Raw genomic sequence first — 17,154 nt, 5'->3', positions numbered from 1 at the left:
AAGTGAACCCGTATGAGAAACAACCAAGGGAAAGACTTCAGTGTGAACTCATACCTCATTAGTCATCAGAGAGCCCCTGGGTTCACTAGGCATTTAAATGCCTTATGATTGCTCACCCACGGGAAAAGCATTGAACAGATCTCACACTTTCTCAAACACCGAAACCTCAAAAGCTACATAGGAAACCAGGTTTCCTTCGTTCCTGTGGTCACAGCACTACATTTCTAACAGTCCAGAGCCTTCTGCATACTGAAAGGGACTGAATGATGTGTTTGTATGTGTAAGGATCCGTTTTGATGACCTGACCAAGAAAATTTCTGACACTCTCACTCGTGCTGTGTGTGATTGGGCAGATTGTTTTACATATATGGGAGCTCTCAAATTAAAACTTTTGTGCAAAGGTACCTCTCACAAAGCAGACAACTGGCAACTGCAGCCAGATCCTGCTTTGCAGTGTTTGGATTGTATCTGTCAATAATGATGATGGGTTTGTTTTTTTTGGAGTGATAATGATGATAAATTTTTCCCCATCCAGGTGCACTGACTTCTTCAAATGCACTGAAATCATTACATGGTTTGTATTGTACTGAGAAATCACAGGTAGAGGAGAGATTACCTCCCTGGTGGCTTTTTTTGTTTCATGGTTATGAAATATTTCTGTGGCAACTTCAACAATAGCTTTCATGGAACAGGAAAAACAAAGAGTTTATTTTTAGGTGCTCGTTTGGTATATCCTATCCCATAGGGCTGTGCCTATTTCCTCTCTTAATAGTCCTTAACCATCTCACCCAAGTGATGGACATCTTAAGTTTGTTACTGGCTGCATCCAGCAGAGGAGAGCTGCTTCCCACATTTCTAAATTCAAGAGTGCACTTTGTATTTTGCCACGAGAGGTTCAGATACGTAACGACATAGCTGGGTGTGAGAAGAGCATCCTTCCTGTTCCCAATGTGTTCCCAGTGGGGACCCAAGTTTGGTTGAGTGTTTTTTCCATAGCTGGGTGAAGGAGTTTTTTTTACTGCAGGTCGTGTGATACCCAGTGATCAGCCATCATCAGAGGGGCAGCAGAAACATGCCTTTAACATGACGAATTTGCTTCTGGTGTCACTCAAAGCACAGTGCAGCTGAATGCAGTCTTTCAGTAAAATCCCAACTCCTGGATGCTTGGGTACCCCCTAGCACGGGTGCTGAGTGATAGCAGAATCAGCAGCAGTGGTAACCAAAGAACCCCTGCCCGTGTCAGCCTGCAGGTACTGACGTGCTCTCTGCTACACAAATCGTGAGCAGCTCTGTGATTATCAGAGGTGTTTAGACAACGACATCCCTCATTCTGATGGGAGTTAGACACTTCAATGCCTTTAAGGATTTGTGCCTCAGGGGCTTATTCCAGATAACACAAGTCTGTGGCAGAGTCTGTGGGAGATAAACTTGAATTGCTCACATCTAAGGGCTGGGGGAAGGGCAGGCGGTACCAGGGGCAGGAGCACAGCTCTTCCTGCCTGGAAGGAGCCTGGGAGCTGAGCTGCCTGCTGACAGCTGAGGGATTGCTGGGGCTGGGCTGAAACGGGTGCCATAGGCTGGGGCCAGGCACGGTGCTGGGAGCAACAGAGCCAAACCTGAATCTTAGTAGAAGGGGACAAGGGTGTGTGAATGCATCTATAGTGTTGAAGGGCCACTGGTGTCTTCAACACTATTTGGAACCAGCTGTATTCAACAGTAAGCACCTTGAAAGCCACTGTGAACCCAGGCAACATTTTCTGCTCTGGGGTTTTTGTTCTGTTGTTTTATTTTATTTATTTATTTTGCAACAGAGGAGGTACAAAAATTGAGCAAGATTTAGGGTTTCTTAAATGAACATGAAATACATTTCTATTTTTATATAGTTATTCTTGAAATTTCCCCATATCCTCTTTCCCCAAAATGCCTTTAAATCAGCCTGAGTACATGTGTGAAGAGGAACATTAGGTTTTCTTTTCAATGACAAACATTCAAAGAAAAGAGTTTGCATTTTCTCATAATGAGACATCATTTGTACTTAGTCTCAAAGCATCTTCATCCTGCAGGCAGCTCTGTCAGAAAACAGCCGGAGCCCGAGCCTGACCCTGCTGCTCCTGCTGGACGTGGACTTCCCTTGGAAATGGGTTCGGTGCCCCATTAAGAAAGGCAGGAACTTGCCTTTATAAGAACTAATAAGAAAGTTTATAGGAACTATTTTGACAATATGAAACGTTCTTTTAAGAGCTCTTTTAAGGAAAGATTAACTCTTTAAGAATTATTTATCAAGAGAGAGCATGAGGAGAAAGGAGCAGCAACACTGAATGAACCCAACTACCCAAATGTCTTCTTTTGGACCAAGATGATACTTCTACAGTAGGAATAAAGTGTTCCAGCCTTTATTACTTATTTAAGAGAAAGAAAAGCATGATATTTTTAAAGCCTCTAACAGGAAGGAATGCTTCCCAAAGTGCCTTGGAAGCAGCACGGCTCTTCAGATGTGACTTATCTTTTCCTGCTGAGGAGCCACTGGGCTTGCAGCTGGCCCTGACACCAGCTTGGGGGATCCAGGTTGCTGCACCAAACAGGGTGGCAGCTGTTCCCCCAGGACAGAGTGAGGAGATATGGTGTCTCCAATCCCAGCAGGGGAACCAGGAACTCCTTCCCAGCACTGCAGGCTCTGCAAGCCCCATTTAACTGGGCTATGAGTAGGGAGGCAGGAAGGGGCTCTTGGTCCTGAGTGTATTTGTGCTGGCTCGTACACATTAGAAGCAGGTCTGAAGTCAGCTGATTACTCTTTGTGGAAAAGGGAAGGCTCTCACAGGCACTTTGAGCATCTTGGGTGTGTGAGTGGGGCTGGAGGCACGGTGAGGGGTTCCAGTACCGACCCTGCATCCCTCCCAACCTCCGGCACGCACCCAATTTTCTCTTTTTTTTTTTCTTTTTTCTTTTTTTCCTCTCTCAAAGATCAAAAGCTCCTTGCTGTTGCACAAGGACTATTTTCTCAGGCGTCCTTCCCCACCATGGCTTTGTGCAAAGGACAATAGACTCCTGTGTCAGTGCTGTTGGCACCAGCCTTGCATAATACAGGAAGCAGAGTTTCCTTTCGGGGGTGGAAAATTAACTTGGATCGTGCGTTTCTCTTTTTATTGCTGACCGTACACACCCCGGGAAATTCGGCTCTCGGGAAGGGAAGCGGCAGCGGCCTCCTCGCCGCATCCTCTGGGTGCAGGGGAAGAGCCGAGCCCTGACGCTCTGCCCAGAACAGCCTCACTCGTGGTGACAAAACATGAAATGTCTTCCTGAGTCTGTCCTGGAGATGCTCAGGGGGGCACAGCCACAGAGAGCACAGGGTTAAAGGAGACCTACTATAGATGTAGACCCTTGGGGTGAGCTTCACCTCAAGAAAAGCTGTGTGTAAAGTCTTATAGACTTTCCATAATATAACTGCTCTTCAAATGATCATAGTAATAGATTAGAATCATAGCACAGTTTGGGTTGGAAGGAACTTGACCCCCTGCCGTGGGCAGGCACACCTCCCACCAGACCAGGGTGTCCAAAGCCCCATCCTACCTGGCCTTGAATGCCTCCAGGGATAACGATGTGCTCTGTATTGCCATGTGGTGTGCAGACAAATGTGGGGTTCTGGCTCTCCTGTCCCACTGCCTGCCCTTTACTGGGACTGGTAAGAAGGCCCTACAGTCTGAGAATCCCAGAATTCCCACCATCAGAGTTCTCTGGTCTGCTCTTCTTGCCCTTTTTCTTTCACAAACAGCAACCCCAACAGCTTCAGTGCACCTCCTCAGGTGAGTAGTTCTGGGATGTGAGGAAGCCTGTGAGTTGCACCAGCAGTCTCAGTGCCTGTGAGATTAGCTTCTGTGCAGCCTATCCCCCCTGAAAGACCCATGTTGAATCCCATTGCTGGACTCAGTGAAAAGGAAGCACTCCCAGGTGGGGTTTCAGTGCCAGCTGGAAAGTTCTGAGGCTTGCCAAGTCAGCAGGCAGTTCTTTTCTGTCCCCACATTGTGCTGACCTGCTGGTTATGGTTTTCCTTCACTGAAGAACCAAAGACACTAATTTCATAGCGTGCAAATGACACTGTTGCATCACACAGGTAATGACCTCCCTCGTCATCACAAGAATCCCATGGAATTGGAAGTGAAATGGTCTTTTAACTTATCCTATTGCCAGTTCTGTAGGGTGTTTTTTTGTTTTTTTTTTTTGTTGTTGTTGATTGTTTGTTTCTTTTTTTCTTTCTTTTAAGAAGACAACTGCAGTACATTACAGAAGTTATTTTATTTTCCCAGGCTGGAGCAGCTCTTGTTCTTCCCCTGTAAAGCCTCATCCTTGGTCCTCACTGCTTGCAGTCAGGACCAGCATGGTTCTGGGTAAATCCTGCAGTGAGCCCTCTTTCTTCCCTCTTTCTTTCCACTGTCTGGTACAGTCACATTGCTATTGATTTGGCTTAGGTGGACATGACCAAAGCTCCAAAGTTGCACCCCGAATCCTCTCTCCCACAACTACTTTGCTCAGAGTTGTGTAAGTGAACCAGCACTTGGGACAAGGATCACATCAGCTCTGCAGTTTAGGATGTGTGGGATAACCATATGCATTATTCTAGTGCTACAAGACCTTGACAGCATTGCATGTATCCCACATTTCCCACTGCAGTTCCTTAGATGCTCCTGTGAACATCGTTTCTGTGGTCAAATTACTGTTTGCTTTTGTTCACATTTTGTGTCTGATTTGTTCCAAAATAATCAAGACATTGGTATTTGTGCACATCCCTGAGTCACCAGCTCTGCTGTGAGCAGCAGCTGCACGGCTCCCAGCTCAGAGTGCTGCTTTGTGTTATGGTGAGGGAATCACTGATCCTTCAGGGCGAGTGTTTGGGGTGGTAAGAGGAAAAGAACTCTGCATTGTAAGGTTGGTTTTCTTTTTATGACCCAATATTTTCTTGGGTAGTTTTCCCTTTTTGACATGTTTTGGTTTGGTTTTGTGGTTCTTTTGCTGACCTTCTGGTTGGCTTTCCCACTGAAATGCAGTGACCTTGGCCTGATTCCACAGGGAGGAGATGCAATTGCTTCTTTCATGTGGTCTTGCCTCTTTCTGAACACTTATCCTGGTACATTCATGTAGGAATGTCTCCAGGAAAGGCATCCTATATATCCTCCCAGATAAACCAAAGAAGCGATACCGTGGGACAAAGTTTGAGCAGTAGAGAGATGAGCTGAGAGTGCTGCATCCCTACCACACTGACCCAGGCAGCCCCAAGTGGGTCATTCCCATATTGATGCAGGTGTGCCTGCCTGCAAGGGAGATCCAGCCCATGTACATGTGCATGCAGTGGAAACGCTTACTGGCATTCTTCTATTGTACTTACATTTTTCAAGGAAAAAAAAAACCAAAACTTGTTCCACTCTTTTTTCTTTCCTGTTTAGTGAAAAATTGCTGAATACACATATAAAACCAATTGTGTTGTATTTTGAAAGAAAACGTGTATTGCAATAGGCTTTGCTTCCAGTAACAGAGACAGAATCGCTGGCATCTTGCCATTTGGACCCAAGAGGAGGGGAGTAGGTAGGGCAATGGGCAGAGACAGTCACAGCAATGCAGGACTGGGTGCAGATGTTGCTGAAGATACACCATAGAGACATGGCATGAGCAGAGACCAGTGGTACAACCTAAATTTAAAAGCAGACTCCAGGGCTGTCCTGAAATCACTAATGCTTTCCTGCAACTTTTGGCTGTCCTTGGCACAAGCCTTGCCAAGATGCAGAGCAAAGAGGCTGGGAAAGCCCAGCCACAGCTGCACTTTATGTCTTCATATATACTTAACTGCACAAACTTTAAGCTTACTCTTTTTGAGATACCAAAGAAAATGAAGTAGATTTACCTTGGTCTAAATGCAGCTTTGAATGTCGTGGCATCTCTTGTTCACTCATAGTTAATCCTGACAACAGCAGCTAGTATTATAATAATAATGATGGCAAATGGGATTGAGGAGATGATATGTTGTTTCAACTCTGTTTCTACCATAAGGAGAAGGAACTAGAGGGCATAAAAATAATGGTGAAAGAAAATACATAAGTGAAAAGAGTGAAAAAAAGAACAAGGGAAAGGCTTTGGGTAGCGTGCACCTATTTCACCTGGGGTCTTTGCTTCAGGCTGCAACCACCAATAGCTGGATCACTATAGAAAGCTCCAATATTCTTCCAGCTAAGCCAGCTCACTGCATGTCATTTTGTGGGAGGGTGCTGTATGCCCTGTCTATGGAACAACTCAGGGTACAAGCAGTCCTTCACAGAAAGCAGGCAAGTTATATACTCTGGATTATTTCATCAAACTCTCTTACACTGAGCTCTAGAAACAGTTGTGCCAGAGCGAGACTACAGCATGGGGTATGGGGAGGCTTCCACTGGTGGGCAGGGAGCACTGACACTGAAATATTTTAATGTTCTCAAGCAGTCAGTTGAAATGCTCTTTTCCCAAAATTGTCAGTCCTCTTTTTAATAAAAAGAGATCAGTGGAGAGATGCAGATTGCTGGAAGACCTGCAGGGGGAGATCCAATCTGCGCTGCTTTGCCATCTCTCCCTCTGTCCCAACAGCTGGAGCTTGAGAGCATCTCCAAGACATCTAGGCTGCTCCTGCCGGGTCTCAGTGAGTACAGTGACCAAACACATCACGAGGTCCCTCAGCTATGACTCTAGCCCATGCAGTCTTGTCCTAAGGGCAGACACCTGCTGTGCAGGTGCCTGTGGTAACCTACGGATAATGCCCAGAGCACTGCAGCCAGTACCACAGGGAGCTATTTAAAGCACCAGCGTGAATAAAAAATTGCTTCCATGACTGGAAAGAGTCGGGCCAGGTTGGGAGCCTATCAGCTACTGGTGTGAGCAGCATTTTCCAGACTTTTTTTTTTTTTTTTTGTCAGGTCTGCTGCAGCTACCCACATGATTCCTCCCAAGAGACCTGGCTAAACCTCAGGATGTTCCAAGCGCTCTGCTTTCAATGGGGAGCACAATCCATCACCTCAGGATGTGTCCTGGCAACTCCACTAAGTCATATCCGGGTTGTGAGGACCCTCCACTCCACCTAGCTCTTGAAATCAGACACTCAAGAGTCAGAAAGCCTGGCGGGGAGCAGATGAGGTTGTGCCTTAGTTAAGCGTTGAGCTCTGAGAGGTCCTACGTGCTCAGGGTGGTGTCTGTGTTTCTTCGCAGCGTGGCAGTCTGCAGCTGAAGGCGGTCCGCAGCGCTGGGTTTGGACCCTTTCCAACCGAATGCCCCGACTACTCGTCTTTTCAATCTGATTTCCTGTGGCTCACTTTCTGTGTTGTTTCCAGTGAGTCTCGCTAGCCAGGGAGCGGCAAGGGACGCGCAATGGGGAGGCTGGTGCTTGACAACTTGATTATCTCGGTGCCAGATGTATGGGCTGCTCAGGCAGGAGGCTTGGCACAAGCCCTGTTCCTCCAGAGCGGGGTGAGATTCATCAGCAGTACAGTGCTGCTGGGCTGTGAGCAAATGTGAAGAACTGATGATGTCTACTGCAAAGGCTGTTTCTTCTCAGTCTGTCACAGCTTCTGTAGTGCTAGAGATGAATAGCCCCGAAGCAAAGATGTTTGCCTGATACATTTCAAACAGTGCTTACTCTCAGCTTCTAAATTTGGCTGATTTCCTTTCAAGTATACAGTGATAGCCTTTCTAACAAATGCTAAGGAGACGAAAATTTCCACATTTCACAGCTGAAGAAAACATAACTTCCCTGAAACACCAAAGGATAAAAACTGTCCTAGTGTTCCACCTGCTTCTTAGTGTCAGTCCTAGGTTCTGACCTAGCAGGCACCTGAGGTTTGGGTACAAAAAGCTCCAGTGTCTATGGTCTGTGTCTGGCTTGTTGCTATCTGTATGGCCACAGCACCTTCTTCAGAGTATGTTCTCATCCTGTTGCTGTTCATACCATGATACACAAAAATAGGAACTGCCCTCACCTTCACACGAGCCCTGCCCATTGGTACAGATGCTTCAGATGAAGTGCTCAGAGTTACCTTTCACCGAGGCACAGGATTCCTACAGCATTTTCATTCTGCTTCATGGGAATGTCCACTGCCTCTTTCTTTCCTGTATCTCACTACTGAGGTCCTTACAGTTTTCATGTAAGCTTCATCTCTCTCCTCCCCCTGGCTTTAGCACAGGGAGAGTGATGAGGGGTTATGAGCAGGTCTTCAGGTTTGCCCTCCTTGTTCCTCAGCTCCTCGGGTGGGTCAGGAGCTGAGGACATCCTTTGGAGAAGGAAGGAGGTACATCTTGGCAAAGTGCTGTGGTCTTTGGAGGCCATGAATGAATGCAGCTGTGATGTAGGAGGTGTGAAGAGGGTGTGGAGCTGGTGTGGTATGGCCATGGAGCTTGTGATGGGGCCTGCATCATCTCAGACTCAGCACGTACTCAGCACTGGATAGGTCAGAGGCAGGGACATTCAGTTCCCTTTCCTCCTTGCATGGGAGCCCTGGCTCCTAGGGGGTCTGAGCTGTCAGGATGCCCAGTGTCCCAGTTCCTGCTTCTGGCTGCACTGTCTTCAATGAGCGGCTGTTTTCCCAGCTGCTGTCCTCTCCTCTGGAGGAGGTGACTTGTCATGAGTCATCCTCTTCGGGAAAAAACTTCTAGGTTCTTCTCCCCATGGTGCAAGCAGATGAGGGGAAAGATATCCATAACTATTTTATTTCCAAGGTCTCAGCTGGGGACCGGAAGATTGGAAAATGCAGCCTGAAATTCTTAGCTCAGGGTGTCACTTGTGAATGGGAGTCGGATAGAAGCATGCAGGAAATATGCTCACCGACTTGAAACTCGAAAGTTAAACAGTTCTTGAGTTAAAAACAACACCAACCTCTCATCTTTTTGGCGCACAGGATGATCTGGTGGGACGCAGAAGAGCCGCTTTCTATTTGTGGCTCTTGTCACCAGCTTCCTATGGCCCCGGACCAGCCGCCCAACCTCTGGATGTGTCTCCGTTTCCTTCTCCTTAAAGTGGAGGTTGATCCCATCTATCTGCCCCGTGTTCTGGACACTTCCTTTGTATCATAAAGAATATGGGATCGGATCACACCAAAGACCTAATTCTGTAGTCCCATAGCTAGGACGGGCTCCTGGCTCTGGGGACACCACTAGTAATGCCCCTCCCTGGCTTGGCCGCTCTCCCCAGGGCGCTCCGTGCACCGCACCTAGGCTGCCCAGGGCCGCCAGGGTCTACCGGCGGGGCTGGAAACTCCGCCGGGCTGGAGCCGGCACCGAGAGCCCCGCGGGGAGCGGCTCGGTGTCCGCCGTCGGCGGGGAGGCGGCCCGGGGGAGGGCGTGCTCCCCGACGGAGGATGTGCCGGGGGCGGGAGGGGGTGCGCGGTGAGGGGTGGAGAAGTTATAAATCAGCGAAGCCGGGGCCGGCCGCTAATTGATGTCCGCGGGAGGTGAAGCTGGCAGGGCGGCTGGCCGCGGACACTCCCTTTCCGCGGGACGGGGCGGGCGGGGAGGGCTGTGGGGCCGCTGGATGCTGATGCCGCGCCGCTATCTCCGCCACCGCGGGAGGAGCCCGGCACCGAGGAGAGCCCGTCGGAGCCCGGTCGGCCTCTCCGCCTCTCTACCGTCTCCACGAGAAGAGCCCCGCGCTGCCTCGGGCAGGACCATGCCCCGCCAGCTGCTCTCAGGGACCGTGCTGCTGGGAGCCGCCTTCCTGCTCGCAGGTAGGAGTCCGCCGGCCCCAGGCTCCCCGTGACACCCGGGTCGTACCCCGTCGGCGGTTCCCCCCCGCTGCAGCTGTGGGCACCTGCCAGTCCTCCGTCCCCTGGGCGGGCGCAGAGAAGGGGTGCCCGGGGATACCGAGCCCCTCCGCAATCGCGATGTCGGAACCCGCGCCTCGATGGGGGAAAACAAGCTCTGGTCGCGAGGTAGGCTGCTTTCCAGCCCGCTTTGTTTCCAGCCGTCAGTTGTGCCCGTGATGCGGAAAGGTGCCCGTTCCCTCGGCGAAAGCCGCGTCCCGGTGCGGGCAGGGCGGGGGAGCGCGGGGCTGCGTGCGGCGGGATGGCTCCGCGCCCGCTGCGAGAACTGCCTCTGCCTAATCGTGATGCTTTTTGGGGTTGGCTGTTTCGGCTTTTCTCACTTGAAGAGGAAAAAAAAGGAATGCCTTGATTGAGGGGAGCGTGTCCCCGCCGGGGGCTGAGCCCCACCGGAGTGGCCCCGGTGCTGCGGCACTGCCCGGAGGAAAGCTAGCAGGGGCTGCACCGCCGAGACGTTTTCCTGCTCGGGAAGTGCTGATTCATCAGCTTTGATACCGACATATAGGTATTCCTCTATAAAAAAATTTTTACCTCCCCCCCAGGGAAGTGTTAATTTCCCCTCTTTATTTTTGGTCTGCGGTTCCCTCCTTGGTGTGAGGAAGAAATAGGCGCATGCATGGGACTTTCGAAGTGGATACAGGAAACATGGGTTGAAATCCTTGCCAGGCTTCCTTCACAGCTTGAGCTTGAACTTCGCCGTCCCTCTCCCACATGGGCTCCCGCGGTGCCGAGCTGCGCTGGGGCATCGGTTTCCTTTTTCCTGTCGGAAAGGTTTCCCATTGTGTAAACCGCGGCAAACCCACTGTCCTGGGAGAAGGTGGACTCCGTGATTCAGGCACTGTAAGAGACCCTGGCTCACCCTCCTGTTCCAGGCACTGCCAGTGGCACACGCACCCCACACCAGATCCAATGGGAAAGGCTTGGCTTGGTTAGGGGATACCCGGTTTGCTGGATGCCGGGCAGTGGGGCTGCGTGCCCTGGAGTTGGCTCAAGTGTGATAGGTATGGAGTGGAGTGGTGCTTCTCTGCTGTGTGGCTGAATGCCTTTACAACTGGTTTGCTGGAAGTTTGTATTTCTTTCCTCTCTTAAAAGCATTGGAGATTTAGCTCCAATCCAGAACTCAGACTTCTTAAACATCTTGGATTTTGTTGTGCTTTCCTTCTCTTTCTTCTTTTTAAAGAAAATGCTCGTTGCAGAGGTTTGGCTGGACATCCCAGATGGGCTGATCAAGATTCTTCTGGGTCAGAACTAAAACTCTCAGAGGCATACAGCATTTCAGAGTTGTCGGTGAAGTGGTGGGATGTTCTCTGCAAGTCACCTCCAGGTGTTTCTTCCCATTTCACCCGTGTTCACTGCCTACTCACTTGAAACTCTCACTCAAGCTGTCCAGCACTTCCCCTTTTAAGTGTTCTTAATGGTCCACTCTTGTAATTCAGTCTCTGCAGGTGTCAGCTGAGTTTCCATTTACTGACTGGTACTGGAGAAGATTCACAGTAGTTCAGGTCTTACTTACAGGCACCTCTGTAATGAAGGGACAGAAAGAGATCTTTAACTTGTATATGGCTATTTAGTCATTCCAATTTCTCCCAGGCAGTGTGAAAACTGAAAGCCCTGAGAGTTTCCATTTCAAAAATGAGACAAAGGAAATTGTGGACATGAAGACTTCAGTGTCTTATTTAGGTTTGATCTCCCAGTCACAGACTTTGTATGACAATAATCTTAATCAAAAGCGTCTGAGAATGTGAAGGACCGAGCTTAAATCCTGGAAAGATCAGATTCTGCAGCCTGGATCAAGGATGATGTGTCTGTATTTCCAGAACCATGAGATGGATAAATCAGCTTTATTTCCAGCTGTCAGCACCCTGGCAATACCTCACAATTAGCAGCTAGAAGATAAAGAGAATATATTACAATCTTATCTGTGGACACCACTATACAAGCCTGAGTTATTCCAGTTGGAACTAGATCATCAACATCTCCAGTGACCGAGGGACTTTTCAATTTCATGGTCAGCTGGAAAAAAATGAAGAAAGTAATTCTAGGTCAAGTCTAAACTGTGCTGAGGTTAATTTCTTGCAATAACTAACCTGACTTCCCTGAAAGTGCTGTTCAGATGGAAGCTCATGTGTTAAGGTTTCTATTTGATTTGAGTACTCAGCTGAAACAGCAGCACAGGCATGCAGCTACAGTGGTCTTATTTAGGATCAGGGCTGGAGATCTCAACAGAGTGCTGAAAAGTGGACTTTTCTGCTTCTGAATCTTCCTAGAAATTGGGGTCCCTAAAAAAAGTCAAGCTACGTTCATATTAGGTGGAAGAGTTAGACCTTGTAGCACAACACAGGCTTATAAAAAGTTTTACCAAGCTGATGCTTTCCTCACATACTCTACAGAAATACATATTTTATCCTCTCATAGTTGGTGTAATCTGGTGCAACAGCTTTGGGCTAAGCCTGCAAGTTCTTTATGGTTCATGCACAAGGAAATGAGTACTGGACAGGTACCCTTGGTAATGATCTTCATATCTAGAATCACCCAGTACATTTCAAACCCTAGAAGAAAAATGTTACAGGGGAGAACTGGACTTTAGTTTGGTTGCGATTTGTTTTCCTTTTTTTATTTCTTAATATGTGAACAGTAACCAACAAGCCAAGCTATTATTATCTGATGCCACAACAGCTCAAACCAGTAGCCCATCACACTGTGTGGGTGTATAGGACAAAAGGAAGTTGTCTGGATTTTCAGGACAGTTGCTGAGTCCTTACACTTTAATGTGGTTTGGAAGCTTCAAGTACAAATATTTATCAATTTGCTAGTTTTTGACTGAGATTGGGAAAGGAAGAGGCTCAGAAGATGAGGGTGAAGGCTCAGCACTTCAACAGTCTGTGTCTAATGGGGTTGTGCTTGTACTTTATCAGCAGATCTAATCCCTTGGATTCCCTAAAACTAGGGGCTGGAATTCCTGTTGCAGCCCCAAAGGAAACAGAAAGCCACCCTGCTCTGAGTGCAGTGTTGTCACGCAACACTGTGTGCTCAGCTGTCACTGCCACCTCTGCCTCTGGAGGCAAGCCTCTCCAATTGGGAAGAGCAGCAAACTGCTCCCTTCAGACATGCTTCGTCTTTGCATCCTTCTTTGCCCCCAGCAGTCTTCTGCATTTTTTTCTCTATTTGTATTTCTAAAGTTGTGGGATATGATTTCTCAGTGTACAAAACGGACAGACTGTACTGAGTGTGCAGAATGCATGGACTCTACCTGTAGACAGCACCTGCCTCTTTCCTCTCTGCTGTTGTGGTGCACTCCTACTACATGGCCACCTTAGCTGGGGAATGACCTTCCTAGCATTCCCAGCACTCAGCGACCTCACTTCTCATCTTACCTACCATGAAGGAACAGCTCATCTGAAAGTTGGTTCAGGGATGGGCAGGAAGGTGTGCAGACAGTTGTCTCTTACCAAGTTCAGTTTCATTGCTCTGTGGTTGGCGTCAGCGCTGTATAAACCCACATGGTTAAAAGAAAAAGTCATGTATGCAGAACGAAGCAGTTGGAAAAGTGAAAACCAAGTGCTCGCTCCAAAGCCAAGCGTGGAGCAATATTATGTTCATTGTGACTGGCAGAATGACTCCGTGCCAGAGATAAATAAACCTGCAACATATTGAGAAATACAAGGCGTGGGAGAAAACATTCAAACCTGCATGTCAGGGGTGCTATTGCCTGAAACTGAAGTCCTGAAGTTTTAGGATATATGGAGGAGTTTGTACTGGGAGTACAGATAACTGTTTCTTCTGCTTTATGTCACAGTTGGTGGTGGTTGTTTTGTTTTATGTCATGGTGGCTGGAGCTGTGCCACCTTTGACATGTCAGCAGTCATGGAGAGAAGGAGGATATTGCTAACGACACCTCTATATTGCTCAAGACTGTGATTGATTCTTGAAAAATAGTTGCTTGATTTATTCATCTTCTACCCTAGACTCTGGTTTGATTTGTGTTAATGGAGGAGTGAAAGGTTCCCATTCACAATGACCTGGTTTTACCGTCCCTGTTGTTTCTCCATCAAACCACAGTTGTTTTCATAACCAAAATCAGTTTGTCTATATCCCCAGTGTTAAGTCACCCGAATACCATACTTGTATCACAACCCAGTATGATGGGAATGACACCAGCTTGTTTGCATGTTCTCAATATTTTGCTAGGTGGTAGAGATACCCTTCTAGATCCAATCTGACAGTAAGCACTCCTAAATACAATCCCTTTTAAGTCGTATTCCCTCTTTTGCAGCTGTTGCCTTGAAACAAGGCATTCTTTGCTGCTGCTGCAGGAGCTGGAGGTTGGGGAAATGCTCAGGAGGAAACTGCTTCCTGAATTTCAGTGGTTTGGAGATGCTAGGGCAATAGGTTGATACTATTTCTGCCCCCTGCCCGGAAGTGAGGGCGAGTGGGCACGGTAGCCCGGAATGGGGACCCTGAGCAGATGTCCTTCTCCTGGGAAGTTCCCTTGGGAAGCTCTGGGAACAGGACCCCCTGCTCAGTGCGTGGGGAGCAGTGAGGGAGGAGCACGAGGGCATGTCGTGAGAGGCATTCCACAGCTTCACACAGCTTGCCCCAGCATCCTTCCTGTGGGATTCTTCTCTGCCACAGGACTTTGTTCCTTTTGTTCCCATTGTCGTTCCTCCATGGAAAAACCTCTCCTTGGGGTCGCTGTGGACCAGTAGTAAGAGAAGCGTGAGAGCTGCCATCCTGGGTCAGCTCCCAGTAGCTCTGTGTTGTGCCTTCAGTGGTGTCCAACATTGAATCTTCAGGGAAGGCTCAAGAAACCTTGAACAAAAAGAAGTTACTTAGTCAAATTCTTCAGAGAAGATTTTTTTTTGGTAGTATGAATCCCAATCCGTTATGTTTTACTAAAAGAATGAGGGACTGAGAGTCAAGATAACCAAAATTAGCCTGCCAAAATTCAGGTGTTGTCCTTTTGTATGGCAATTGGATATACTTTAGTGGGGTTATATTGCATTGCATTGTGCAATATAGAAGAATTTCATTTGTTGTGCTGGTGGGGTTTGGTGTGAAAACCTGCCTTTGTTTCATGCTGTGCTACTGTTCACATTCATTCTAAGCATTAATGATTATAATTTTCTGATGTAAATCAAGCCACAGTCAAGCTTGCCAGAATTCTACATGTGCACCTACCATAGACTTTGTATTTTACATGCCATTTAACTGTAAAATGGGCTTAGCCTCTTGACCTGCTCATCTCAGAACACTTTTTGCATGCCAGAAAAGCCAAACGTGATCTGATTTTTTCTGCTAGTACTGTCCTCATCTTGGCTAATCTGTGTGCCATAAACCCACCAAAACCAACTGGAGCAATGACCAGTTTCATACCAGTCCTTTGTGAGAGGGCTGACTTTATGATGAAAGATGGAGGGATCCCAAGTGCTGAGCTCACAGGAATCATCAGCCAGAGGCAGCAGTCCCAGATGTAACATCAGCTTCAGGAGGAAGCTCACTCTGGATTTTCTTGCCTTACTTTTGATTGATCAAAATTAAACTTCAGAGTAGAGGTGATCCTAAAGCAAAGAAGGGAGTCCTCTGTATGGACTTTTTGTTCTACTTGCCTTTCTGGTTTAAGCTGTTGCATTGCATTAGTTACCTAGTTTCCAAACTTTATAGCTGTTTTGTGGGTTACATCAGGATGGGTAGAAAGCTGGTTTTAAACTGTCTTTTTTTTTCCTTGAAGAGTTGTGGGATGGTTCAGCTGTAATGGTAGAGCATCTGAGGTAATAACCAGCAGCTTTAAGCAAATCATGCAGTTTTGCTTTAAGTTCTATTTAACTTAGTTCTGAATTCATTCTTGTGTGCAGAGTTTAATGAAAAATATGGTCTTGAACAGATTTGTTAGGGCCATTTTGCTGACTGAGCATAAACTGGCAGATTATTGGCAGCTAGGACATTTGTCTTCTGAGACATTGATCTGAATCACTCTTCCAGTTCAATACTAGTATATTGCTGAATTTCTCTTGTCAGGAAACGTGTAACAAATCTTAAGTATCAAGATGCTTAAGAAACATAGTTTGGTAAGGAAAAGAAAAAGAATAAATGTCTCCCTTAGTACCCAATAACAGGAATTTAAAATGAATTGTTTTTAATGTACTTTCTTTGCCTTTATATTGTATCAATACTTTCCTAATATACTAGTTAATGGAAAGACTGGCACGTGTTTGCAATGGAGGTGTTTTCAGTGTCTTTTAGTAGTTTGTCATGGAGGTGTTAGGCTATACATTTGGATTCCCATTTTCAATCCCATGTTCTCAATGGGAAAAAAGTTTGTCAGCATGGCTGATTTTGCTTCTCTGTTAATGGCTTGCCCATTACATAGCCAATGAAACAAGGCCCTTTGCCATTGCCATGCTAGATGGTGGCAAAGGTTCTCATTTCAGATACTAAGTTTCCAGATGCAATAGAATTGGATGGATGAAAGAAGAAACTAAGGGTTTTTGTTTGTTTGTTTGTTTGTTTTTGTTTTTTTCACTCGAGCTCCATGAATGTTGAATTCCAAAATCAGTTTTTAATTGGCCTTGTGTAAAGTGCCCTGGACCTAACAGTCACCTGGTGATCTTAAGGCAGACCAGGGCACAAAGTTTGATGAGCTGGTGATCTGAGTGCCTTTGAACAATGCCTGGGCACAGTGCATTGAACTGCTTCACCTTGGCCATGCTTGTGGCTTTCCAGCTCCCTGAGCATGACAGGAAGCTGTGATGTTTTCAATTGGTTGTAACTGGTGTCATATTTATTTGGAATAATCCAGGGTGATTTCAACTTGTTAAATTTCCAAACCTACCTTTCTAAATATCTGAATGTACAACTAAAACAGAACGCCCTTATGGCAGGCATGTGAAATCACTAAGGTGTGCCTTACTTAGCTGGAACAAAATACTGGCAAAATATTGGGCAAAAGAATGGAAAATACTGGGGAAATATGTTTTTGTATTTATGGATACATATATATATATTTGGATATCCAGAAGTGCATCCCGTTCAGATATGCTAATGAAGTGCTATCAGAATTGTACTTGCTCTATTCTTAGGCACTTGGTGTCAAGCTCTGCCTCTGCAGCATCTAATCTTGTATCAGCATGTTTACGCATCTGTGCACAGAAAGTGCATATGCACAGTGAATAAACTCTTATCACTTACTCTGAGACCGAGAACTGAAAGGAGATAGAAGCGATGGCTCAAATAAGAGGCACACATCATTTTGTGTCAGTGGAGACTTTTCTCAGGCAGTAATGAATCCATTTGCAATGCTGACATTTTTAATTCCAGGGTATGGAGTCAGGGTCGACAC

General features: G+C 47.0%; 1 protein-coding gene across 1 annotated transcript in view; it reads left to right on the top strand.

The window, feature by feature from the left end:
• The first annotated feature begins 9,522 nt into the window (after positions 1 to 9,522).
• The window catches only part of FLT1 (fms related receptor tyrosine kinase 1), a 100,989-nt gene continuing 93,357 nt past the window's right edge, over positions 9,523 to 17,154 (top strand). Inside the window, exon 1 of the mRNA XM_065730148.1 lies at positions 9,523 to 9,725. Coding sequence (XP_065586220.1) covers positions 9,533 to 9,725 — 193 coding nt within the window. The 5' untranslated portion in view covers positions 9,523 to 9,532. The remainder of the gene's footprint in view (positions 9,726 to 17,154) is intronic.

Source organism: Cyrtonyx montezumae, unplaced genomic scaffold, assembly GCF_038088225.1.
Source record: "Cyrtonyx montezumae isolate F1298 unplaced genomic scaffold, pur_monq_1.0 scaffold_12, whole genome shotgun sequence".
NCBI lineage: Eukaryota > Metazoa > Chordata > Aves > Galliformes > Odontophoridae > Cyrtonyx > Cyrtonyx montezumae.
Note: the sequence above shows the minus strand (reverse complement) of the source record. Positions and strands in the feature narration are given on the sequence as shown.